This window comes from Rhinolophus sinicus, chromosome 15, assembly GCF_057876585.1.
Source record: "Rhinolophus sinicus isolate RSI-liver-muscle chromosome 15, RSI-T2T, whole genome shotgun sequence".
NCBI lineage: Eukaryota > Metazoa > Chordata > Mammalia > Chiroptera > Rhinolophidae > Rhinolophus > Rhinolophus sinicus.
Window position 1 is genome coordinate 28,304,667 of NC_142515.1, and position 27,137 is coordinate 28,331,803.

At 44.2% G+C, this 27,137-nt stretch overlaps 1 protein-coding gene across 5 annotated transcripts in view; it reads right to left on the reverse strand.

The window, feature by feature from the left end:
- Window positions 1–27,137, reverse strand: part of PLCE1 (phospholipase C epsilon 1) — a 290,230-nt gene that overhangs the window by 157,672 nt on the left and 105,421 nt on the right. For all 5 annotated transcript variants that reach the window (XM_019739801.3, XM_019739784.3, XM_019739792.3 and 2 more), the window contains one exon: window positions 3,210–3,498. In XM_019739801.3, the coding sequence (XP_019595360.3) occupies window positions 3,210–3,498 (289 nt within the window). The remainder of the gene's footprint in view (window positions 1–3,209; window positions 3,499–27,137) is intronic.

Sequence of the window (27,137 nt, forward strand, 5' to 3'; positions counted from 1 at the left end):
ATTACCACCATCCATATCCAGAATGTTTTTCATCTTGAAAAGGGAAACTCTATACCCATTAAACAATAATTCCCCATTCCCCACCCCCAACACGTCCCTCACAATCACTATTCTATTTTCTCTCTCTATGCTTTTGACTATTTTGAGTAACCGATATAAATGGAATTATACAGTATTTGTGTTTTTCCCTCCTCCTTTTTCTCTACCTTTCCCAAGTCCATTTAACCTCTTTCAAACATGATTTCTTTCATGGAAGAGGTCATTATTTTTTACCCTCTTCCTTACCCTTTCCCTCTGGAAAAAAAATTTAAACACTGCCCTGCCTCCCTTTTCCCTTCTTCATTCTATTTATAAGTATCCCATTAAAAAAGAAGAAGAAGAAGAGAGGTTACTAGGGTAATAATTTTTTGATTCTTTCATATAGGTATGAGTTTTGAAATATAATTAACCATAATAAAAGAACTACAGATGCCAGCATCTAAAATCTCTGAAATGGCCCATAGTTCTTTTCAAAATCTCCATAAAAGTTTAAATTTAACTCTCCCCTCATCTTAATCAAAATTATTTCCCCTCAACAAGAACTGTCTTTCAACTCATATTGCTTTTTTTCTTCGAGGTGATTCTCAGTGTCTAAAAATGGTGTCTTTTTCTTTATTCCATGGGAAGTGTGTAGATTTAAACTATGTTACGGGTTAAAGAGATTTTTGAGGACTAGAGTCTGTGAACCAAATCACAGCGTTTAATCCTGTTTCTCCAGGAAAGTGTTCTAAGTTCCACAAGCTCCTCAGAATTGAACTGCTGGAATATAAGCCATTTATAAACAGGGGACTGAGTGAGTGTTACACACTTCCCATAGATTCTAACTAGTAATACAGAGCGGAAAGCTGTTGACCAACTCAATGCCACAGGATACACAGTGAACAATAAAAGAATCAGACAATCATGGCACAGCAGCTGGCACATCTTCCAGACTCCCTGCCAGAGTATGTGGCCAACAGAGTTCAAGACCCAACTAGTCAATACACTGAACCTATAGATTCTATAAACACTCCATGACTTCAAACATTCATATAATTTTTTGATGCATTTTCTTCCATTGCATGCTGAAGAAACATATGTTTCACTATGGCACATAACAGATTTTGAAAATCCCATGGCGAGTACACTGAAGTTGAAAAAGGTTTCCAAGAAAACAAGCCCGAGCTACAGAAGTAAGCCTGGAGCAGAAGTCAACCAGCTAATGGTATCACTCAACAGTAAGCTATTATACTTACGGGGGGGTATCAGGAACCATTACAGAGCTGCAAAACAGAGGCTGAAAGAAACTCCAACCCTCACATAAGACACCAGTTTAAAGGTAACACATTACGTGACGGTCCAGTGAATCCCAGAGCTGGGAATGTTGATCTATGACGCTCTAATCTGAACAGGGAAGTGCAAATAGCAATTGAGATTAAGTCACTATCAGGACAACAGACACACTAACCAGCAGCCTCCTGTTTTCTTCCCCAAAGGTCTGTGTGAGACTGGAGGCAGCCTGCCTGGTTTTGGAGATACACCCCTTTGCAATTCATGGAGAAGGAAGAAAGTGGCTTTCATAGACTTTTGTTTGTTTTGTGGTCTCACGTGTCCGGCCACGCCATTTGTCACACAGTCCATTAACTCCCTCTCCAAATTCTTTGAACACTGAGATCCACCTCCACATCGTTCGGCACTTAACTCTCCGCAGTCTCATATTGTTCTTTGACTTCTCGATGCATGCAAACCTGGCCTCCTCATTAGGATCATAAACAACTTAAAGGCAAGTAAACTGACTCATTCCATTAAGATCATTCCTCACACCTACCCACGGCTGGGCACAGAGTGGGAATCTGATAAATCATGTTAATTAACTCACAGGATGAGGTCTTCACACAGAGTCACAATCACTGAAGCAATGAGAACTCCACATGCCAGTCGCAGCCCAACTTCCCAGGAAGAGTGCGAATGGGGAATGGAAGCTTCCCAGTCCCCCGGAGCCACAGCGGAGGACAGAAGTCTTGAATCCTGTGCACCGGGAAAACTGCTTCCCCCCTAGAGACTGTAAGCTCCATGAGGGCAGGAACTATGTTTTGTTCCCTACCCAACGCCTAGCACTTAGTAGAGGCTCCAAAAACATATGCTGAATGAATGAAAAACATATGAAACCAAGTTTCTCCCCTTTAGTCGCTTGGATTAGTGTTTCCACATCTTTTGTTTTTCTCCACTCATCATTTTTAAGCAATCTACAAAATGTAAAGTGACTCCAGAAAACAAACCAAAATGGCACCCATGTGGTACACAGGGAGGCGTGTACCTTCTCTCGCCTGCTCAGGGTGTGTGTCAGAGTGTGGTGGGGGCAGGGGGAGGATCAGAAGGTCACTGGCCTGGTAGCCACGGGTCTGGGGCTTGCTGTGGAGGAAGAGCTGCTCTTCTTGAGAGAAATGACTGGATGTCTGATCGAGCTCTTGGCAGCCCCCAGGCAATGGAATGCTGCTCTATGTGGTCGTCGTCTGGTTGGCAGTTTCCTGCCAGGGAAGGCTGCCAAGCAGGTTGTGACAGCTGTGCTGTGTGCAAATCTCCAAGGTTCTTTGGTGCACTGACATTTCTGACCTGCCTGTCTGCTACTCGTGGGAAATAGCTGAGAAACTCTGATGCTGAGGGACCCATTTTCCATTGGCATTCATTTTTCAGCAGAATGCCTGTCTATCTTGTCTTTTAAGATGGAAGTCAGTGGAGGATGGCCTTTAGCTTTCCTGGTCTACGTGAACCTACTGAATCTGTGTAGGTAAAAGAACTATATTTCACTCTGTTCCCAGCCACCGTTGGTTTTCACTGTGATCAGGTGACTACACTTGTTTACGAGTATCTTATCACGGTAATTGATACCTGTCATGGACTACCACTAGGAGAAACCACCTGTCTGAACAATTGAAAAAAAAAATTAAAAATAGCTTTTTAACCATTTAGTTCTTTTGGAAAAGAATTTCAAAATCTTAATGCTTATTATTTGGACTGTTTACAACTCACGGGATTTTGATAAAGGGCTACCTTTTTATATTCTCTGAAAGCAGCTACTTTTACTTGAAGTTGCTAATAAATGAACACAATGTTTTATCAGAAGTACAAATGTTAACAGATTCTTTTCTGTGCTCGAAGGTGAAAAGTTAAAAGTAAAATTTCAGACATACCTTTCAGCATCATTCGCCCGGTGGATCCTCCAAAAGTATTGAGAAGGCCACTTCTTGCTCCTAAAGATGTGGTTGCTTCTAGCAGAGAACCAGTGATGTACTGAGATATAGAAGTCCTTTGGAGGGTGGCACGATACTCACATACGGTATCTCGGACACATTGCTTTAAGCAGGGACCAACGTTAATCCTTTCATGGGCTGTCTCGGAGCCTGGGAGCTTTGTGCAGAAATGGAGAAGAGATCCAATTGTATCTTCTGTTTCTTCTCCCCTTCTCACTGCATTGTAGATCTGTGAATAGCACAAAGTACAGGAAGTATTAATCTAGTTTCTTAGAAAAGCAAATTTACTTGTTGACAAAATGCCAAGATGACTTATTAAGAAAGAAGTCTCAGTCACTCTGAGCACAAACACTTGAGCCCCGGACTCATGTATTAACCTGAACATTCTACAGACACCATTTATTTGGAAAAGCTATGTGTAGTTATGAAATAGGCCAAACAACCCTGCTATCAAACAGAACACTTACAAGTTGTACCAACCAAAAATGTATTCAGCTCAAATTTCTTTTCCTCCTCCTCAGCAGAGCAAAGCTCTTCTACAGCGGGACCAAGGCAAACCCTTCCTTTTTGTCCTTTTGGACTCCCCTGAGTGACTATTCCAGGTCAGTCTGCCTCCAAGGAACACATCAATCTGAAATTCATGAGGAATCTTTCCTCCATGCTCAAACAGAAGTGAGGATGAGAGGGTCATGGGGAAGAAGAATTTCCATATTTCTTTTTTGGGCATAAACCTTCAATCTGTCAGCTTGGATCAAAGTCTTTGGATCCTTTTTCCTCTTCCTCCTCCCTCACCTCCCACATCCAATATGCTGACAGGTGCTGCCTCCTCTTCCTGTTCTGTGTTGTCACTACCCTGATTTCCTCTCTCCTTTATAACCTGATCACCAAGAACTATCTCCAGGAGACTGGACTACTAGTACAGGTTCCCAACCATAATTCCAATCCATTCCAAAGCAATCGTTTAACACGCATTTATATACATTCTGCTCTGTGCGAGGCACTGAGTTGAAAGATGTGGAACATGGGCAAAGAGTAATACACACCTTTTGAGCTGCAGGATTTCACAATCAAACTTAGAAGACGAGGCTTGAAAATTATGAGGTTTGATATTATTGCAGGGAGGTTTGGGGTTTTGTCAAGGTCTCTGGAATCCCAGAGACTTCTGGGTAGTGTATAAACAATAGGGAAAAAACATAACATGGGTGAGTTCATCTAGTTTTCTGATGGGGGAATAAAGGTTGACTACACTGTGTTGCTTCCATCATGCCACCTTGAGCACCTTGCCATTGCTGCCTTGTTATTCATTCATCCAATCAACAAATAGTCATTGTGTTTATTATATACCAGCTATGCATCAAGAATGGGTCAATAAGACAGCTTCTCCCCTCAAAGAGTTCACAGTCTAGTGAGAAGCAAAAGAGTTCATAGTAGGGTAGAAATGGAAGTCACGCCCTCTGGTGACATCAATGAGGTCAGGGAAGAGAAGTCTTCCTATGCCCTCTAGGCCATGCCTGTGCCCCTATGACGCTGCACACTCCAGATCTCACATTAACCAGGGCCCATGGGCACTCAAGGGGACTGCTGTGGATCTGTGCTAGGTCCTTAGGAGATCCCAGAATGTACCTAGAACCTCCCTGATAGTCAAACTACACTGACGCTAACTAGATTTCTACTCTGCCTTCCTCTGTCTACTGGTATATACTTGGCACTTGAAGGCAGAGTGTAAATTCTTTGGCTGTCATTCTCTGTCCTTCCATTTCTGGTGGTCAGTGTGCCCATGGAGGTGGTACGCTGGGATAGGAAGAGCTCAGTCTTTGGCATCAGCTGTATGGGGTTGTACACCTGGCTTTACCTTGACCAGCTGCAGAGCTGGTCATGAGCAGGAACAAGCTGACTTGAATGTTGAGAGACAGCTTCCTCTTCTGTAAAACGGGGATACTAAGACCCCTTCTTAGGGATGTTGTGGGATTCACCAAGACAATAAAGTACTAGGTACCAAGAAATGGTGCCCATTACTATTGGGCAAGAAGAGGATGGACTCCTCTAGCCTCAAGGAAGAGCAGATGGTTGTATAACAACAAAGCATCGACTATGAACTTCACCATGATGAGGTTATGCCCTTGCTCTTACGTGCTGCTGGATGATTTCAGCCTCGCCTTATCTGGGTGTATTGGGAGGGGTAGAGAGCTGCAGAGCTCAGGACATGCTTTTCTTCTCTCAGCTCTGAATCATACAGGCAATCTCCAACATACTGTCTCAAATGAGTCCTTCAGAAGTGAATGTTCTAGAAGTTCAGGGAAAAGAACCCACTGTGAAGTCTGATGGCTAAAGAAGGCTTCAGAGAGAAAACAGATCTGAGCTATGCTTTGGAAAACAGGTACCGCTCTCATTGGAGCAGCTGGGGGAGGCAACTCACGTGGTAAGCAAGGGTGAAGAGGCTGGAAAATGAATGGGACAGTGAGTAGAGCAGGCATTTAGAGCAGACAAGAAATCAGAAAGGTCAGCTGGCCTGATCAAGGAGAGCCTTGAATGTCAAGCAAAGAGGTTTAATCCATCAGAGGTGGGGAACTCTTCATTCTTTTTTTTTGTTTGTTTTTTTGTTTTGGTTTGTGTGTTTTTAGCAGAGGAGTCATGCAAAAAGGCTTTACTTTACAAAGATTAGCACGCTTACAGTTCTTAGTTACTAGTGAGTAGACCTACTTTCTTTACTTGCCAAACTCCTCCTTTGGCTCAGATGCCCCTACTCATTACGTTATGTATTCCAGTTTCCACATCACGCCTTCAGATTCCTAATGTCTCATTCAGTCCCTTATCTGGCTTTCCCAAAGGGTTTTCCTCAGCTCATTAAATCTAAAGAGACTGCATGATATAAGGACTCCTTGATGGTATAAGTTTGAAAAACTCAATACATAGTTCTCCTTTTGAAGTTTTCCATTCCACATTAAAATATTAAAGAAAATGAAAAGATTCAGAGTAAAGAAATCTGTTCTATTTTGCTTCACTGAGTGTTTGAGTATTACTCATGTTATTTGGCCATGAATTATTTTGAAGAACACACAGCCTGTGAATGCAGTGTGGTACCAAATAATTTGCTCTAATCAAATGGCCTTTTCTTATTCTCCTTGTCTTGGTCTCTGTGAAATCTCTGAAATAGACAATTACCCATCTTCCTTGAAGTCCTGCCTCGCTTATCATCTCATGGCTCCATCTCTGCCTTATTCTGTGGCTCTGCTTCTTCCTTGGGGCCTTCCAGACAGTTGTAGCCCAATAGAAAGTTGCCAACAAGTGCCTAATGAAAGTTGCCAACAAGTGCCCAATAGAAAGTTGCCAACAAGTGACAAGTAGGGGGTCACAAATTGGCTGGTCATGGGTCAGACTTACCCCCAAAGACATGCTTCATCTGACACACAGTGTTTTAAAATCAGGAAAGTTTACGTGCACATCTGAAGTTACTGCATCTCCTGCTAAATGGAACAATCTGGCAACACTGAACATTCCCGTATGTTGTCAGATGGCTACACCTTAGATGAAACATGAGTTCTCCAGTTCACACCAGTCTCCACCACTCTCTAGTGATCACACCTGGCCAATATCTGGTCACCATTAGTACATGTGTTTGTGACCCTTGCCTTAATAGGATGTGGACATAGCTGTAAATATACACAATAAACACTGAGCTCCTCTGATGTGTCATCTGCATGCTCTTCCTTGTGGTAGCTGCCAAGGACACAGACAGAAAGCCATGGTCTCTGCTCTTAAGGTGCATCGCAGCTCACCTCCAACATATATAAATGCTATTAAGTAATCACTCAGCATTGCTATCAGCCACTTGTTTCCAAGTCTTCAAACTTGACTGAAGAAATAAAAGATGAAGAGCTCTAAGAATAAAACTCTAAGTTGCCATCACCATTGCTAACACCCAATCCACAGAGAAACAGAAAAAGATCAACAGGTTCTACCAAGATGTGGACTGACACACGCTAGTCAGACAAATACCACAGGAGCTGAATTCAAGGTGCTTATTGGGAAAATGCTGAAATGTGGATGCAGTGGTGGTAGTTTGGCAGTGCTCAGGGAGCATGTTAAAATCAGGCTATGACCTCTTATTAGATCATCCACTTTAAAGAAACAGGAAGCAATCATGGAAAATCCCACGTATATAGAGTGGGAAGAGGAGGCAGCATAGAAGTCATTGTGAGTGTGGCGCTGGAGTGTTGGTTTGAATCCTGGATCCCCTGCTTCCCAGCTGTGTGACCTTGGATAATTTACTTGGCCATTCTGTGCCTCAGTTTCCTTTTCTCCAATATGAGGTTAGAATAGTTTCTCCCTCATAAGGTTGTGGGTAAGAATTACAAGCTTTGATAAACGTAACAGGATTAGAACAGTACCTGCCACTTAGTTAATGCTCAACAAATATTAGTTTTTGTGATGATGGTGACAATGATGATTGCAGTAGACTACAAAAATGGCCATAAATTATTTCCTACACTATGAAATATGATCAAATAATACAGTGAATGTTTAATTTAAAAAAAAATGTATTGTAGTAAAAGACACATTGCCATTAATCCCCCTCAAAATACTCCCCCTTGCTTCAAACACACTTATCCCATCGTTCTTGCCACTTTCTGAGGCAGTTCTGGAAGTCCTCTTTTGTGAGTGTTTTTAGTTGCACTGTCGTGGCTGCCTCGATGTCCTGAATCATTTTGACTTTGGGGAAGAGCCAGAAGTCTCACGGTGCCAGATCTGGTGACTAAGGTGGATGAGGACACACCGTAATGTCTTTATTTGACAGAAATTGCTCTACCAGAAGTGATGTGTAACATGGAACGTTGTCATGAGGGAGGATGAAACCATCTGCCCATTTCATGTAAATGTGTTGTTCGTGATCCATGGTTTACAGCACATTTTAAAACACACTGTCTCTCAACCATAGCTCACACCCAACTGACTGCATCGAACAAGTTGAAACTTGTCACACACTGTTACTAAGGTTCGATGTGCCACTTCCCGTATTGAAGATCCTGCCTTTCTGTTGGATGGCACTCGGCAGCAGCATTCACTGCATTTTGTGATCACAACGGAAAGGCTCCATGTCACACATTGCTTCTGGTACACGGCAATTTCTGTCAAATAAAAACATTACGGTGTGTCCTCATTCACCTTATTCACGGGATCTGGCACCGTGTGACTTCTGGCTCTTCCCCAAAGTCAAAATGACCATGAAAGGTAAACATTTTGAATTGATTCAGGACAGTGAAACTAAAGACACTCGTGAAAGAGGACTTCCAGAACTGCTTCAGAAAGTGGCAAGAACGATGGAATAAGTGTGTTCGAAGCAAGGGGGAGTATTTTGAGAGGGATTAATGGCAATGTGTCTTTTACTATAATAATTTATTTTTAACTTAAACATTTACCGTATTTTGTAATCACATCACATATTCTGGGCCAGTCTTGTGATTTGCTTAACCAAATGGGATGTAAGGAAAGTCTTGAAGAATACTTGTTTGCTGGAGCCTGCTTGCTCCCTCTTGCTGTTTTTGGGAACACGGCAATAATTACCGTGTGGAAAAGCCAGAGCTCGCCTGCTGGGGAATGAGAGACCATGGCGTAGTCACGCTTGTGCCGGTGGCTGGGAGCCTGCCAACAGCCAGACACACACTGAGGCCATTCTAGATCCTAGATCATCCTCCTGCCAGTCTGACTGTTGTCATAGATGACTGAGAGCCCAGCAGAAATTAGCTGATCTGGATTAAGAGACCCACCCAGCCAGTTCATAGAAACATAGAGCTATAGCAATGATTGTTAAAAGTCACTTATTTGGGGACCGCTTCATTACAAAGCAAAAGTTAACTGACACGGTGATGATGTGTTGGGCACAGTGATAAGTATTTACTTGCATGAGATCTGAATCCACACACTGACCCTAAAGGTTGACTCATTTCGCAGATAGGGCCTATAAGCCTACAGAGGTGGATTTAGCAGCTAATAAGAGGCTGAGCCAGGGCTGAAATCTAGGTTTGTTCAATTCTATGGTCCAACTTTATCCATCGCCCTAAACAAGATCACACCAAAGCCCACACAGTGGGATTCAAGAAGCCTCACTGGAAACATGAAAACGGGATCTATGTTCATAAACAGTGTCTATCATTGACATCAGCCTTAAGAAAGAGACTTGATTGGAATTCTTTTTAAAAAGTAATATTCATTCATTGCGTATCATCAGAGTCACAACATGAGTGATGCACAGATAGGATAGACATAAACAGAAAACTCGAATTGATTTGCTTTTCCGTTAGGATTACAATGACAATCCTTACCCAGTTAACCCATCTCTGGATATCCCTTACCCCATATCAGACAATGATTTCACTCCTGTCTGTCCTTCAGAGAATCATTTCCCCAGGTACCCTGGGAATCCTGACCCTGATCCAGGCACACCTGCATATCCCTGGATTCTCAGTGCTCCTGGGATCCCCTCAAGCCCGTTCCTGGTTTTCCCATACCTATTTGCGTGGGCTACTCCTCCTGGGATGGCTTCCTCCTGCATTCCTCTCTCAAGCCGACCTGCAGGGCTTTTTGCCCCATCTAATGCAGTTTCAGCTGAACCTTATGTAGCTAAGCCGCCTACTACACCCACACCTCCTGTCCCAGAGGTCGCAGTGGAGTCTGCTGTGGCTGAACAATTGGGTTTGACACAACATATGTGCCTAATAAATATAAATCCACACATGCTGCCCCAGAACCTCGGTCTTCTACTTCTCTTGATCTGGTAAAGAAATGAATTTTTCTAAAGAAGAGAATACCATGCATTTGTTTCTATACTGGTGCAGAAATCAGTGAAATCTATACAAATTTACTTTCTTTTCCAAAGACTTTCATTCTGTTATATTAAAAATATCAGTCTCACCATAAAAAACAAAAATAAGAAAACATCATTGTTTGGCAAAAGGTTGAAACAACGTTTATACTGCAGTTGTTATTGTTTTTTACCCATAATTCCTTTCAAGGTCACCTTAAATTACTTTTGAAAATAGTCAAGTTATGACTTAACAAATGACCAAATGTTTCCTTTATATGGAGATTTATGGTTTTAAATTACAAGGTAAAAAAAATGAACTTTATCTCACTTGATTAATGGAATAGAAGGTGATGAAAACTAGACAGACTACTGCCCAATAAAGGCCAATATCTTTTTTGAGATAAAACCAATATGGTATCTAAACTTGCTAAACAGATAGATGTCCATTTGTTCATTCAATAATTGATTTATATTTATTAGGCCCCTATGTTGTGTGAAGCCCAGTTGCTTCATTTTAAATGGGGAAGGTAGACAATAAATAAGTAGACCAAGTAAGTGAACTGAAAATTGCAGACTGCTACATATAGTCTAGGTATATTTTGTATGTAGAGTCACAGGACTTACTCAATATATAGGGAATGAGGAAAGGATTGGAGTCAAAAGTTTCTACATTTGGTGACTGTCAAATTCTTAGAGATTGAAGATTTATATAGAGTGCTGTATAGCTCAATGTTGTAAACATTACCCCTCGTGCCTTTTATGTTTAACAACCACTGTGAACTGTGAGTGGATCCTCTCCATGGAATTAAATTACTCCCATAAAGGCAGGTGCTGTGTTTGAGGAGAAAGACCTTGCTATTAGGAAGTTACTTGAAGAAAGCAAGGAATGATTAGACAACACTTAAGAAAACATTTGCAATTCCTTGTGACTCAAGAAAGAGGGATTCCTTGTAGAAGCCAGCCCTGGGACATGGAGTTCAGACAAAATAACACAAACATCTAAGGCTGGAGAGAGCGGGGGTAATTCAGATGGAGACAAAGCCAAACGCTTTAAATGCACTGGAAGACATGGAGCAGCCAGACACACCATGTTCCCAGCGCTCACCCAGGAAGAAAGCTTCTTTGCAGCCAGAAAAGACTTTGTCTTACCTTGACTTGTACTGGGATCAAAGAGGGTTCTTGTTAATTTGGGACTTGCTCTGTTTCAAAAGCTATCTATCTGGGGTCAGAGTTATATAAAACCATGAGGTTTCAAGGTCTGATGACATATGTTCTGAAAAGTTTCAACAAGAAAAAAGCTGGTTACTTAGGTTTCCACTGACGCCTGCTGATAACACTTGTAAGAACTGCAACATTTATTGAGTGCTTAAAATGAATTAGGCACTGAGGACGGAGACGTGCTTTCGTTGAAACGTCAGAACTGCTCTAGGAAGAGGTCCTACTAGTACTACCACTTAAAGATAAGAAACAAATGTGCACACAGCTAGAGCTCAGCCTCAGGACTCTCCATCTCTAAGCCAGTGCTGCTAACCATCAAACCTAACAGAGAATCCTATAGTACAGTTGTCAAAGAAACCACTTTTAAGAGGAGTAATTGTAGTAACGATCCTGCCATCTCTCTGTTTATTGTCTGTCTCCTCCCTCTAGAATGTTACCTTCACAAGGACTTTATTTCTTTTTTTATTTATGTGTCTCCAGTGTCTAAAAGTATTTGGTATTATAATTTCTCAACATATGAGATCTGACAATTAAGTTCGCGAACTCATCCCAGAAAAAGTGCCAGATATCTCATTGCTGAGTATCACTATGGTCACCTTTGAAGTGCTCCCCTTGGGAAGCTATGCACTGATGCCAGTGCCTAGTCCACCCTTCAAAGCAATTGTGGAACTCTTTCTGGAATGGCCATCAGAGCTGTTGTCACATTACCCCTGATGACCTCAATGTCATCCAAATGTCTCCCTTTCAATATTTCCTTTATCTTCAGGTAAAGAAAGAAGTCACTGGGGGCCAGAGCAGGTGAGTAGGGAGGGTGTTCCAATACAGTTATTTGTTTACTGGCTAAAAACTCCCTCATAGACAGTGCTGTGTGAGCTGGTGCATTGTCGTGATGCAAGAGCCATGAATTGTTGGTGAAAAGTTCAGGTCGTCTAACGTTTTCACGCAGCCTTTTCAGCATTTCCAAAGAGTAAACTTGGTTAACTTTTGTCCAGTTGGTACAAATTCATAACAAATAATCCCTCTGATACCAACAAAGGTTAGCAACATCACTCCAACAGGTTTGTGAACTTAATTGTCAGACCTCATATAGTTCTTGATTGAATTAATGTCTGTATTCTATACTTTTGCAAAGAACTTGGCTAGAATTCTCCAGTTGTTTGGTGATGAATCTATTGTGTTCATCTAGACCACAGGTGACATTGTATTATCACCTGTACTGTTGAATACCAGATACAGAAATCACACAAAACTGCATAAAATCATTACAAAGTATTCAGAATAGCTGTAGCCAAATGAGACTCTAATTGCTACTAACCAAACGCGGCCTGTTCTGAGACATTTACCAATAGTTTAATATTATTCCATTATCATTTACTAATTGGCTTAGCAATGAGGATGCTTAATCAGATCTATTATCCATCCTCATTTTCATGAAAATGGTGATTTGGAAGGATGATGGGGCTTAAAAAAACCAGGATATGGATTCCTATATTGACTCTCCCAATTCAATTCAACAAATGTTGAGTTGCAGTTAGAGACTACAGTAGATGCTTGAGAATGAGAGAGAAAGAGAGAGAGAGAAAGACAGAGAGAGAGAATGCAATATTTCCTCCCCATAATGTGATTCTTAAAGTAGCTTGGGCTAGAAAAACAAATAATCTCATTTAGTGGAACTATGTGTTAACTGTAACTTAATAGGCTGAGCAAAAATGTGGGAGCCTTCCTTATGTGTGAGAGCTGTGGTTTGGAAACCCCTTTTACTGGTCTCATGGGCTCTTTCCCTAACTCCTGGAATGCAGAAGCAGTGTTCTAGAAAGCTGAAGATGCTGGAAGTTTGATTTCTGATGGGTGTGTGTATCTAAACAAAATGCAGTGATATAAGGACAAACGCATTTCCTGAAGAGTCAACAAGAACAGTGATTCTTTGTGGTGGGTAGGGGGGGTGGCAGCCGAGGCAGCTCGGAGACCTGAGTGGCACCAGGGAGCAGGACTTCGGTAGCAGGCTGTCGCTTCCTCTGCTATTGACTCCACATTCCATTCAAGTGCCTGTGTGGAGAATTCCATTCCACTGAGACACATGCATGAGACGCTGACCAAACAGAGCTCCGGAGAGCCAAAAATAAAGGCTTTGGTCAGGGCAGGCCAATTAACCAGAGCGAAGCCACCGGCTCCTATGAAGGAGTGTGAAACATCTATGAAGGAGTGTGAAAGGATGGCCCAGGACATTTTCTTTAACATTTGGAAATGCCCTTCCACATAACTTCTTTCAATTCACATTTTACCCTTGCATTCGAATTTTGCCTCTTCCATCCAGGATTCCCAGGGTTCCAGCAAGAAATAAGCATCCTTTCTGGGGTCCAACAGCCCCTATATGCAAACTCTATAGTGGCACTTTCTGTGAGGCATGGAGTCACTGTTTACTCCCCTTGCAGGCTGTGAGTTCCCAGGGCAGAAGGGGCCATGCCTCAGCCTACATTTTGTGTCCAGCACACCGCTTAGCATGCTGCAGGCAATGGAGACAGGGGGCAACAGAGAAATAACTAAAACCTTAGAGTCAGGGCCTCAAAGGAAGGTCATGCCCATCACCTGGGAGCTTGTTATAAATGCAAACTCTTGGGCCCCACCCCAGACACACTGAATCACAATGTCCGGGTCAAAGTATTCAGAATAGCTGTAGCCAAACGAGACTCTAATTGTCTGGGGCCCAGAAATCTGTGTTGTAACAAGCCCTCCAGATGATCTTGATTCTGCTAAGGTTTGAGAACCACTATCTGAGGCTTTAAGGAGAAAACACTACCTTTCGTCTTTCTTAGACTGCACTTCTCATATTATCCATCCCACAAGCACTCACATCCACGTCACCTTCCTTCTAGAATAGGAGCTCCTGAGGGCAGGAGAAAAGTTCTATCATCTGGATATTCCCCAAAGCCCCGAGCTCCGAGTCCAGCACAGGGCACACTCGACAAATGCTCGCTGAAGGGGCATCTCTTGGAGAAATTCCCTGGGAATGTAACAGGCCTTTCTGAAAGGATGCTTCTGGCTTAACATTTCCAAAGATGAATCGTGTCTGAGATACTCATTCTAGTGGGAATTACCATGCAGATGAATCACATCGTAATGAGAGAACCTGGCTGCCAAGGAAGCCTCTTGAAAAGAAAAAATCAAATCAGGACAAATGGATTATGTTGTGAGGCTTATGATATCAGGCTGTGAATTAGGCCAGCAGAAGGGATTTAATGGCCTGAACTACCAGGCTCCCTGCAGCTCTAAGGAGCAACGGGTCAGTTAATGCATCACATGGGGACAAAGCCTGTGCAAGACAAAAACAAACTTTCACAAATCCCACAGACTGTGATGCCTTGGCCCAGAGGCTGCAGGGCAGCCTTCCCCCTAAGCTGTGCCCATGTGAAGCTGGGAGGGACAGCAAGTGCCTGAAGTAATGTGGCTCCAGGCCGCTGTGTGCCCACAACAGGTGGAGGGGACCAAGGCCAACCTACAGGACCAGCTTGTTTGCTTCCTGTGCCCCAGCTGAATCCCCACTCCCTTCGTCCTGGCCTCTAACCTCCGTCTCTCTGCCCCCCTGGAAGGGAGCGGTGTTGCCATCTGTCTTCGTGGCTCCCAGAGGCCCCTTTCTGCCTGGGCCATTGATTTGGGAACAACTAAGACTGTATTTCCTTCCTCTGCTCTTTGCCGGAAGACGCCTGAGGCTGAGCTCCAGGAACACACTGCCCTGACCACCAGGTGGGACAGCAGAGCACAGACCTTAGCGGAGAGGAAAGGGCCTGGTCTTTGCATCACGCCGATCAGGTTGGACTCAGTGCCACCATCTAGGCGCAGTGGGAAAGCAACTTGTGTTTCTTTAACAGAGGTGATCACAGCGTGGGTATAAGCCAGGATTCCGTGAGATGAGGTAGCTGTGGCTTCTTGGTCTCCAGCTACACAGCCCTTGAGGAGCCAAGTGTCATGCTAGCATCAAAGCCCGAATCTTGAGAGCTCCAGGCCATGGCTGCTTGCCTGCAGGACCTGAGACAACTTTCCACCCTTGAAAGCCATCCTCCCCCCACCCCCACCCGCCTAGTTATTCCCTGGTGTTCCAAGGAGGTGCAGCTTCTGCCATGCTCAGGAGTATGCTTGCCCAGCTTTCTGCATGTGGAGTCACGTGGAGATGTCTGAGTATTCTCTGGTCCACAGCTCCACAAGCAGACATACACTGAATTCAGTTTTGGGCTACTGCACCCACGATGCTATAAATGCAAAGCCTTAGCCCCGTGCTTGGTATGTATGTGGCACTGAATAAATGGGAACTTGTTAACGCTCTTGGTTAACATGGGAGTTATAGCATGAATCCTCTCCTACCCCGGGTCCTTCCATTCTCACATCTCTGCGCTCTTCTTTCTCTCTAAGTTGTTCCTGGAGGTGTTTCCTCCGACTTGCTCTGGATCCCCACGGTTTCTTCCTTCTCACATGTTTTATTCCTTCCTATTTTCCTATCCCTCATTTTGCTTTCATGTCACTCTCATCCCATTTTGTCTTGCTCTGTCCTGATCTCCCTGTCTTCCTCACTCTCTCCTGGTCTTTCCTTTATTCCCATAGCCCAGTTCTCTCCTCTACCCCTCACTTCTTCTCACTCCATTTTGATCTGGCTCCTCTGAGCTTCAGTTCCAGGGACAAAGCAAAGGGTAGGAACAGGGAGGAGTGCTGACTGGCGGGGTCTGCAGGCGGGGACCGTCCTCTGATTGTTAGTGGACAGTTGTTTATTGTCATCATGGAGGGCACTGTACTTCTATCGGAAAACGTCAGTGATTTACTTCTTAAAAGTCTCTCCTCTGATGGGAGCCAAGCGAATGGCCACCAGAGAGGAGCTGGGGACAGTCTTTCCCCAAACGCCCAAGGAAGAGGACCTCAGTAGTTGAGCCAACACTGGACCCTCCCTCGGAAACAGGACGCAAGGTAAGCTGGCTTCTGGCCTGAACTATGCTGTAGCCACAATGGCGTTCACTTTAGAGCCTCACGCTTCCAATCAGCCTTGAGAACTGTCTAGAAAGAGCAGTACAGACGCTCAGGTGCCATCCCAGGGTAGACCCAGGCTTCACGACCAGTTAGTAAACATGCCGCAGGCAGAGCAAATGGAATAGGTAGTGATGTGAGCAGAGACCACCAGGTTTCTTGGAGCCTGCGTCATCACGGAGCTCAGGAAGGTCAGGAGGACATGGCGCCTGGGAGGGGAAATGCTGGCCCTACAAAGGAGAGGAGCAGAGGACTGGACGGGGTGGAGGGAGGGTGTAGAACAGGAGCACAGCCCAGCCTGTGGGGAAATCCTGGGCCCGCACCCAGAGAAAGGCTACCTCTGGGGGGGGGCCCCAGGCAGGTTGCTCACACAGGGGAATCCTCTGAGAAGCCTGGACTGGCACCCAGTGCAGATACAAAGTCTCTGGCCGAACTTTAATTTCCGAAGGAGAAGAAATCTATGCTTACAAATGTCTTCCTTGTTCGGACTCCATTCATTCATTCATTCGCTCAACAAATATTTACTGAATGTCTATTTTGTGCCAAAAGCCGCCAGAAGCTGGAGATAAAACAAAGAATGAAACCGGTTTTGTAATCAAGAAAGTTACCAAGTATCAGGGGACCTAGGCAAGAAAATGGGCAATTCTATTACAGCATGAAATCCTGCAACAATGTAAGCACAAAGGCTTCTGGGGGAAGCAGGAGAGGGTCTTAGAAGCGGTGGGAGGCTTTCCATAGGAGGTAACATCTAGACACAATGTAAAGACAGTAAGAGTTAGCCAGACAAAGGTGAGGACCGAGAAAAATGTTCTAAACAGACGGAACAGTATGTGCAAAGTGGCTCCCTATGCTTGGCGCTCAGAGAGTGAAAGATGAATCTGGGGAGATAAGAAGGGTCCTTTTGAGTCCTTAAAAATGGGTACAATGCTAGCCCAGAACTATTTCCTCTCATAAATATTTTCTAACTACCATGGAATACCTTCAATTGCAAAAAAGGAAAGAAAAACAAAAGATTTCCAGCTGGAGGGCTGTCTATCCTATGCCTGGGGACACCCATCACCCTTCCAGGGGTATCATGCTAAATACTGAGGATGCAACATCACACAAATCCCAGTCTCAGCTCTTAAGGCACCAAGGAGGTGGAGATCACTTCTAAGATTTCTTATAACGTGATGGTTTCTTTGTTATTAAGAGAAACCAGTGAAGGGATAAAGTGTCCCACATCACCTCCCAGCCTGGAGTAGGAGACAGACGGACTTCATTCACACCCAACATGCAACAAGGACAGAGGCAGCTCACGGGTGGGCGGGGACTTAGGACTTGCCCTGAATACTTGCAGGGACAGAGCCAGAAAGAGATGGGGGAGGTCCAAAGAAAACATTACCTTCCTTTCTACCTTTGGAAGACAGCAGTAGAAAGGTCAGCCTTCAAGAAGGTTCCAAAATAATGGGGACTACAAAACAATAAACAAGTGATGGCATTAAAATTGTAATCAAGGTTTTGGATATGGGTCAGGGACTCAGTCTATCCCGACAGTGAGTACTTCCATCCTATGTCAGGGGCTCTCAGCTATGTGTGTGCAGGAGCACATATGTTGCGAGGTAGAATGAGGCCGAAAGTTTGAAGGTCAAAGACAACGTGCTCAGAGGGCTCAGTGGTGAGGGAAAGCTATCACCTTCCACGTCACCTGTGCTGACCCTGTAGTCAGATAAGGGAAACACGGTTACCCTGAGCTGCATTTCAGAACTCCATGAGTATCATTAAAACAAAACACAAAAACAACCTAAAACTGATCAAAACGGAGGGCTCCAGTCATATGTTGTTGTTTTTTAAAAAGCTTCCAATTTACATTACAAAAGCAAGGCATTTTAGCCCTATGCCCTGTCGTTTAAAAGCACGTTCTGTTGTCTCTACTGAGCTTAAGGTTTTTTTTGGCTATCAAAACAAAGAGGTCTTTTGTTGACAGAAACAGGCGACAGTGTTTTGGTAAAAAGATTATATACAGAATAATGGTATGAAGCGCTATTGTGTAAAAAGTAGACGTGAGAGCTTTCTCTGTCTGCAGATTCTCTGGGTTTCTTAAAACAGTATAAAGTACTGTTGTCCTTCACTGTGCGGGAGCCCTAAACAACCGGCCGCAGTCATTATTTTCTAAGAGCGGATAAAAGACACTGTGCAGATGTGACTACATATAATTAAAAGCAGTGTCCACAACTGTGTATATTCTAACTACAGCTGCGACCAACCCCACTGGCTCAACCACTAGTCATTACCCCAAGGATTTTCTCTCCAAGATCCAGGCGCCCATGAGATGTTGTACTGCATGCAGCTGGAGCTCATAAACTAGTCCTTGCGCTAATTTCACCTGGCTCTTGGCATCTGTACTTACTGGACATTAGCAGCCATGTCAAAGGCAGGAGGCAAATGCAGAAGATGCAGCCGGCATCTGCATGAGTCCATGGCTGGGGTGCTGCAGGGAAGTGTGGGGTCAGTGAGGCTGCTTTCCAGCAGCGCAGGTGGGACCCAAAGCAGACACGGGGCGGGTGGGCCTGAGCTGGAAGAAGAGACCTTTGGAAGGGGCCACATCTCTCTGTACGTCCCAGGCATTTCTGCAGCTGCTTTGGACAGTTGGGTGTCTTTTCAGGAGCAAAGAAGGGCTCGGTTGGAACGTTCCATCATCCAGGGGCCAAAAGTCAGGCCACCTTTTGTTCATGGAGAAGCTCATGTGCCAGGTTTTCTTCTCTCAAAATCTGGTGCCATCACCAAGCATGCATGAAGGAGAGGGAACGGGAGCTCTCTGTTATGCTCATGATGGGAGAAGAGGCACATACAGGCCATACCGATGAACAGACAGACCACAGATGACCCTCTCCACTCCTGCTGCATCACTATTCCTCGTGATCCTGATGTGCTACCAAACAGGAGGCAGAGGCACTGGGAATGGGGATGGCTCTAGAAGGCGGGGGTGCAGGAATGGTACCCGGAGTTCTCTCTCTTTTCTTTTGATGCCCTCCCTCCAAATGGCCCCTTATCAATTCTTCAGCTTGCAGCCATGGACAAGCAAAGGCAATCTCTTTTAGGAGGGAGAACATATTGTGTATTAGGAGGGAGGGAGTAGCTATCCCTGGCTGGGCTAATGCTGGTCGCCACTGGTCCCCTCCAACCGCGTTCATCAGCAGCTCTTCCCTGCTTTACCCTGGACACACACATTCCTAAGAATTCTTAAGACAGACTTAGCAACCTTTTCCTATCAAAGCCATGGGTCCTTTCCACACTTGCAAAATCAATCTGAGGCCACACAGAAAAACTAAAAACAAACAAACAAACAAACAAAAACCATAGTATTATTTTCATAAGGCATAGAAAATAAGAAGTGAGGAGCTGTATATCTAGCAAACAAGGGGATAAATGAGATCCACGTTGTGAGCAGTTAAGAAACTGGGATGTGTGGGGATAAGAGAGGAATTTGGCAAGGGGAGAATCACAGAAAGATAACATTCTGAACTAAGGATGGAAAGAGGTAGGCAGGGGCCGGAGGAAAAGAATCGAGGACGCGTCTAAGCTGTGTCCTCTGGAGACACCTGCTGCGTGGACGTCAGGACAATTATCGCCCAACACTAGGAAGTCCTTGCCAATAAATCAATGACTCACCCCTGCTTCATCGAGTGTCTCTTCCATGACCAGGGATGGTTGGAAAGGCAAAGCAAATAATAGGGAAAGATAACTAATAGGATGAGACAGGAGGTAATAAGTGAGAAGAGAGAGAGATTCAGGCACCTGGGAACAGGCTGATTTCACTGGGTGCCTAGAATCATGCAAGGGCAAAAAAATTAAGGCATCATAGAATTGATGCATTGTGAGGCCTGGGGATGAAGAAATAAGGAAAGAACAGCTGTACTGGGAAGTCAGTTGCCTACGATAATGTTGAGATTATAATACTAAACAAAGCTAACTACAAGTGAGGTGCTAAGGGGGTTGGTATAAAAATCTAAGCATGACAGGAAGTTGGAACAGGGGAGACCAGAGCAAAACCCTCACAAATGAACTAAGCCCTGAGATGGACAGAACTGGGCTCGGAAGGTGGAGGGAATGTGTTCATGGGGATGGGAATTTGCTGGCACCGAAGTGCAGATTTGGGTTAGAGATCAGACTGTCAGCCCGAGATGCTGCATGGCCCTCCCTCCTCTGCCCCTTTTAGCCACATTACTGTCTGTCCCCATGTGTCTCAATGGGAAGGGAGAGGAAGACTGGGAAACCCAAGGGCTTCTACTTTGGGAAGAGTGAGGGGATCAAGTTAGAACTGGCTTTCCCTTCCCTTTAGAGCGTCCACCTTGCAATCCAGGCGGCTTGACCCCTACGGTCCTGAGCATTCTGAGCTTGGAGATTCCCCCTGGCTGGGGCTGTGCTATCAGGACAAAGAATTCATGGTTCTAAGGCACATCCTATGGCGGCTTTCAGTTTCCCCACGCTGGGTGGCTTTTCTTTTGGTGGCTGCTTCCCGAGGACCAGGTCATGGGGCCAAGTGGGGTGGCAGGTCCCATGGTGTCTCCACCACACACCAGGTGAGATGCAGGGAACAGAGTGGAACTTCAGACACAGCTGCTTTTAAATCGACCCAGAGAGATACCCATTCAGACACACACCTACCTGTGCAGTGAGAAGACCGGGCATGGCCTTCTCACGCCTTGCTTTGCCTCAGCTATCTCCAACGGTGCCCACCCTGCTGCGTCTTGATACCTTGGCTTGGTCATGAGAGCTCAACATCCTCTGGCCTCGTCCTCAATCATCAGCCTCTATGTACCACGCGCCTGCCAAACCGAGCTGCTTACCATCCACCCCCTCTCACAGCCGAGTCCTCCTGCCCGACCGTTTCCTGACCACCTCGCATACCTTTATCTTCACATCCTCTCCGAATGCTACCCACTCCTTAATGCAGTCTTACCCTCACTCCTTAGCTAGTTGTATGACCTTGGGACAGTTACCTTCTCTGTGCCTCAGTTTCACTGTGGTAAAATGAGGGTAACTGTGCGATGATTAAATAAATTAATATTTGGAAAGCACTTAGAGCAGTGCCTGGAACACCGTGAGTTCTGTGAACGTTCTTGTCTTTTTCTCACCCACTGGATGGCCCAGGACATCTGCGTGGCTTCTGGCCCATTTTCCCCTCTGAACACTCAGGTGCTGTCTGGAATATGGGTGATAACTAAATGCTTCCAAGCAGGATTTACTTCATTTCGCTCTCAGTTATTGTCCCCATTTTAATCTCTGTCAATTTTGAAAGGAATGGGTGTATAGCACTATGTTTCTTTTCTGCTGTTCCTAATTCACTTATTCATTGTTCTTTTTTTTTTTTTTGTAACAGCGGCTTTATTGAGATATAATTCCCAAGCCATACAATTCACCCATTTGAAGCATACAGTCAATGGTTTTTGGTATATTCACAGAGTTGTATAATCATCACCACAGTCAATTTTAGATCATTTTCATTATCCCCAAAAGAAGACCCGTACCCATCAGTAGTCACTCCCCATTTCCCCCCAATCTCCCCAAACCTAGGAAACCGCTAATCTATTTTCTATAGATTTGTCTATAGATTTCTATAAATTTGTCTATTCGGGACATTTCACACAATCCCCTGGCTTTTTAAAGGAGCCAAATTCTTCTTTCACTCACCACTAATCTACCTTCCCACAAATACTCAGCCATAGGATCAAGTACATAGTAGGCGCCTTAAATGTTCTATTGAATGAAAACCAAAACATGGGTCCAAACAAGTTAAACATATTGTTTTCACATTGCATCTTGGGACCTTGTTGGTCCAAAGCAAGATCAGGAAAGAGACCAGAAGCAGAGTTGTCTTTTTGCTTCTCCTAAGGCATAGAAAAGCTTTGCTGAGACTCCTCACACTGAAAGTTAGGTGAGAGGTTCTCAAACCTGGCTGTTCCTTACTGTCACCTGCAGAAACAAAAAACACTGGGCCATGATCCAGTTCCTCTCACCCCAGTCCCCGAGTTCTGCTTTATCAGTCAGGGCAGGGGCCCATCAATAGCTTTTTAATGTTCCCCAATTTTAAATGTGCGTCTATGAACAGCCAGGCTTGAGAACTCGTGTTCCAATGAAAACAACCATTCTAAGCAAGAATGAGTCGTTGAATTTCAGCCATGCCCAGAATGATACACAGCCAAAGTTTTCAACTCTGTCTTCAGGGAAATGAATCTCCAAATTTTAAAGAAAGCAATAAAAAACAGAATATTCATTTCACAAAAATGTCCTTGTAGCCAACATTACTATTAGACTGAGCCATATGAAATTGATGATATTTGACTGTTTCTGAGCAATAAAATGAAAATTTCATGTCATGCAACCCAATGGAAGGCATTTATTTAATGAAATAAAAGATACATATCATATTTGGTCAGAACCACCATGTTTCTAATCCACCGATTCATCTTCTTTGTTCTTCCCACGCTTTTTGAAAAGAACATTTCAAACTATTAAATGTGTATTTCTAGTAGAGGACGGAAAGTAAACCAGTCCTTAAGGAAGACAAAAGGCATGAAAATGCACCAGCAGAGAAAACAAACACTAACTTTCTAGTCACCCTTCACTTTTTGCCACGCATTACTTCTGCAAAGCATGTCATAAAGTAGACTGTCATAAAATAAGCTACATTTTCCCATAGGAAAATTTTACGATTTGGGATTGTGTTCCTGACTAGACAGCATATAAATATAAATCAGAGATATGATCAACAACAGGTCATGAAAGTGAAGCTGCAACAGCTGTAAACCTCTATAAACATTTAAAATAAATTCATTATTCAAGTATCACAAACCGCCCCAATTATAATTTGCCCATCGAGCATTACACTGTCACTTTTGAAAGGCAGTTTAGCACTCTCCACGCCCACGCAAAACGTGCACGTCCTTTGATCCACTGGTAGTGATCTTTGCTACAGGGAAACTGCTGCTGTTTCTTTCTCCCCTTCAGGGCCAAGTGTAAGTGTCTCTGTCTAAAGCAGAGACCCGGCACATCCTCACTTCTGACTGGGCAGTACCCTCCAGGCTCTCATCCATCCCTCTATCTCCTCATCCGAGGCTCTGCTCCTTCTCCCCACAAGCCGCGTGCTGCCCCAGGTTCTGAGGACAATCCTGTTCCGAGTCCGGAGGAAGTGAAGGAGCTTTAGTTCTCTGGGAAAGGCTCCGCCGTGTCTAGTCAACTGCATTTCTGCTTTCATTTCTATCTCAGGCTGGGAAGTGAGGCTTCTACCTCCTTCCTGTGACCCAAACTGCTTGTGTCTCTGTCCTTCTGAGCCTGCTTACTTGCCAGTCCACTCACGTCACCTCTGCCTGCAAGGGGTTGAAGTCCTCTCCCTGAATGACACCTTGTAGCTGGAAGGAATCCTGCTACCTATTGCCACACTCTTCTGATGCCAAACACCTCTCTGGAAAACTAGTGTTTCAGGAATGAATGAATTTCTAGAGTTGTCCATTTCTGCACACAACTGAACAGCTGCTGCTACCTCTTGGTGGGTCTCTCTGAGCTAGCCGACTCCCTGGAGTGCTGGCCACCGGGCGTCCTTAGTGAACAGCATGCTCTCTGAACACCAGCGTGGCCTCCCTGGCCATGCCGAGCACCCGCTTATCCTTAAAGAGCCTCCAGGTCTCCTCCCTTTCTCTGTCACTTCTTCTTTTTCTTTTTATCTGTCCCTTCTTCTTGGCTACAATGACCTAAGACCTCATGAGCTCCAGGCACAGCTCTCTCACCAAAATTCTCCCAATCTATCTCTGGACATTGTCTTTCCTGCCTGCCCATCTCTCTGGTCTTTCATGCCGTGCACAGGGGAATGGGCCTTTGGAAATGTATCAGCATGTGATTCTAGAACAGTGGCCATCTTGCCTTCCAGGGGACATTTGGTAATGTGTGGAGACATGTTTCGGTCGTCACAATTGAGGACATGCTATTGGCATGTAATGCATAGAGCCCAATGATGCTTTTAAACATCCTGCAATGCACGGGCAGTGCCTATAACAAAGAATTAGCCAACCCTGAATCGGCTGAGGTGCAGAAACACTGATCTAGAGAAACCAAAGAAATCTTCTGCAGCATTTCAAACTCAGTCAAACTGAGAAGGACAATGCTTCTTCTTTCAAAGAAAAAAGATTTTTCCCTCCAAGTATCAAAATTCATACTCATAATAGAAAAATTAGAAAATAAAGAAAAGCAAATGATTTCACAATCACTGTATATTTTATATCGCTGTGATTGTACTATATACAATTTATACTCTGCTTTTTTACATAACATGACAATCATCTTTTTTCCATATTACTAAAAGTCATCACTTTTCATTGTTATGTGAGATTCCTCCCTATGATCAAACCACTGTGTAATGAACTTTTATTAGTGTAAATTTAAGTTGTTTCTAGGCTCTCACTATTATAAAAGCTACTGTGAATACATATTTGTGCATAAAACTTTTTCTGCAAGGGTAGTTATTTCCTGGATGAATCTCAGAGAGGGTCTCTACTCCTGACATAATTTTTGAAAGGCAAACAGGATTTGCCAAAGGATTCTAACATCAAAATCCAGATGAAATGTTCTCCAGGACCCCAGCTCTATTTTGGTCTAAAAACATACTCCAAACCTGCAATTTAAAGTTTCTCCATTTGAGGAACATCAAAGCCAGGAAAGAAAAAAATTCATCTCTGCACTTTCTGAATAGAGCAGTGCAGTGGATCATGAGAATAAGAGTGCAAGGTCTTGTGATTTTTGGCACAGGGAGACATAACTAATATGCCTTTAGATGGCAGGATTTGCTGGTTACAGAGGCAAAATGATTTTATGTAGAATGTCTGTTTTATAAGCATACTGCCATTTTCTGTTCATTGAAGTGGTTTAGCTATTATATTTTATTATCTTTGGTTGTACGCGGATTTTTTTCTTTATCTCAGTATTTACTTAGACCTTTGGAAATACAATGATTTTGACAAACATATGAACAATTGTTTGTTGGCATACATTCAGACCGTTTTGAAACAAAAATAGGTCAAAGACAAAACAATTTTTTTCATTAACACCCAAACCTTTTTCCTAAGTTTTAGTAGCTGATTCCAGTAGGGCTACAGAGAAGTAGAAGTCAAACCCTCACTTTTCTTCTTGCTCCCAGATTCAAAGGAAAACCTACACACACATATATAAGTCAAAACAAAACAATGTGTCTTGATGTATGAACTCAGTGATGACAGGAATGGTAAGAAGCTGGGAATCAGAGGATTCCACTTGGCTGTGCCACTAGCAAGCCTCTGACTTAGGGCAAGTCACTGACATTTGTAGGGTTCAGTTTCAAAAAGGAAGACTATCAAATACAAAGCAGTGTATGTGACGTGCTTTGGAAGATATACGTCTTCTCTAAATGCAACGACAGTACACAGCGTGCTGTCATTGTGCGTTCCTATACAAGGTGGACGATCCTTCATGATGTCAACCAGGTGTGGTCCAGGAGAGGAAAGTCAGTACTTATCAGGCGACCACGGAGTGGAAAGAAGCAGGCAGATGGCTGTCTGGGTGGGGAGTTCGTGGTTCAGAAGCAGTTATTGCAGCAGGGATCGAAAGTCCCTCTCACGTCCCAGGTCGGGGAACCAGGATATTAGCATTGACAGCGGGAAGAGGCAGAACGTCAGCGGCCACTATGGCCACTGGTGCCCCGTGTACCACATTGCAGGCACTCCGTTAAGTGTTTCACTGGCATCATCTCAGTCAGTCCTGAGAACCGGCGGACAGGAGTCGTTCCAGAAACAGAGACCAGGCTGAGACTTAGAGACGGGTTCAGTGTAATCATACAAAATCTTACAGCTGCAAAATGGCCAAGCAGAGATTGCAATCCTGTCTTCTAACTCAGAGTCCCAGGGAAACGTAGAAGTGAAATAAGGAGCTCAGTGACAGCACCGGGGAGGCGTGAACCTGTGGGCTCGGTGGAGGGAGAGGTCCTGGCTAGGGTGGGCTCACCTGGGGCCAGGTGGGAGGGCCAGGAGGTCTTACAGATGGACCGAGAATGTTCTTCCAGTAACAGGGAGCAGTTTTGGCTGCTACAGGTGCCCTGTCTTTCCTGCTCTCCCCCATGAGCAGGGTCGGGAATGGAGTAGGAGGCCAGCAAGCTCTAGTCTGTACTATGACAGTGACAGAAACAATGGTGGAGCCTTGGTCCACGGGGAAAATCTGCCACAGTGGGTTAGACCCACAGTCCATACAGCCCAGGGCTTGTCTCCGACAGGGAATTCAAACAACTAATGCAATGGTGTGCGGACTTTTTTTTTTTTTTTTTTTAAATAACAAAACGTATTTTCAACAGAAATCTCATGTGTAAGGCTACATTTACAAAAGATAAGAAGCAGAGAGATTCTGGTTTAAAGAGAGAAGCAGCCCAGAATGCCCTCCTTATCCCCACGCCCACATAGATAGTCTTATGGACCCCAGGACTGGAAGCAGGGCGTAAGCCTCCACAGAAACATGAATGGCTAAGGACCCCAAGCATTCTAACTCTCCTTAGAACTCCAACCGCAATCCATTACCACGCATTTTTCTAAATCCTTTAAAAAATATCTATTGAAGTTTTCCATTTACACCACGTCTTTGGCTACAGAGTCCACTCTTTACTAGCCACGTTCAGAGGTACCACTTACTACCTTTCTTTTGTCCTAGACACTCTGCTCTTACTTCGAGGGTTTTTGTTTATTTTTTTAATAATTTTTTTATTGGAGAATATTGGGGAACAGTGTGTTTTTCCAGGACCCATCAGCTCCAGGTCAAGTCATTGTTTTCATCTCATTGTGGAGGGCGCA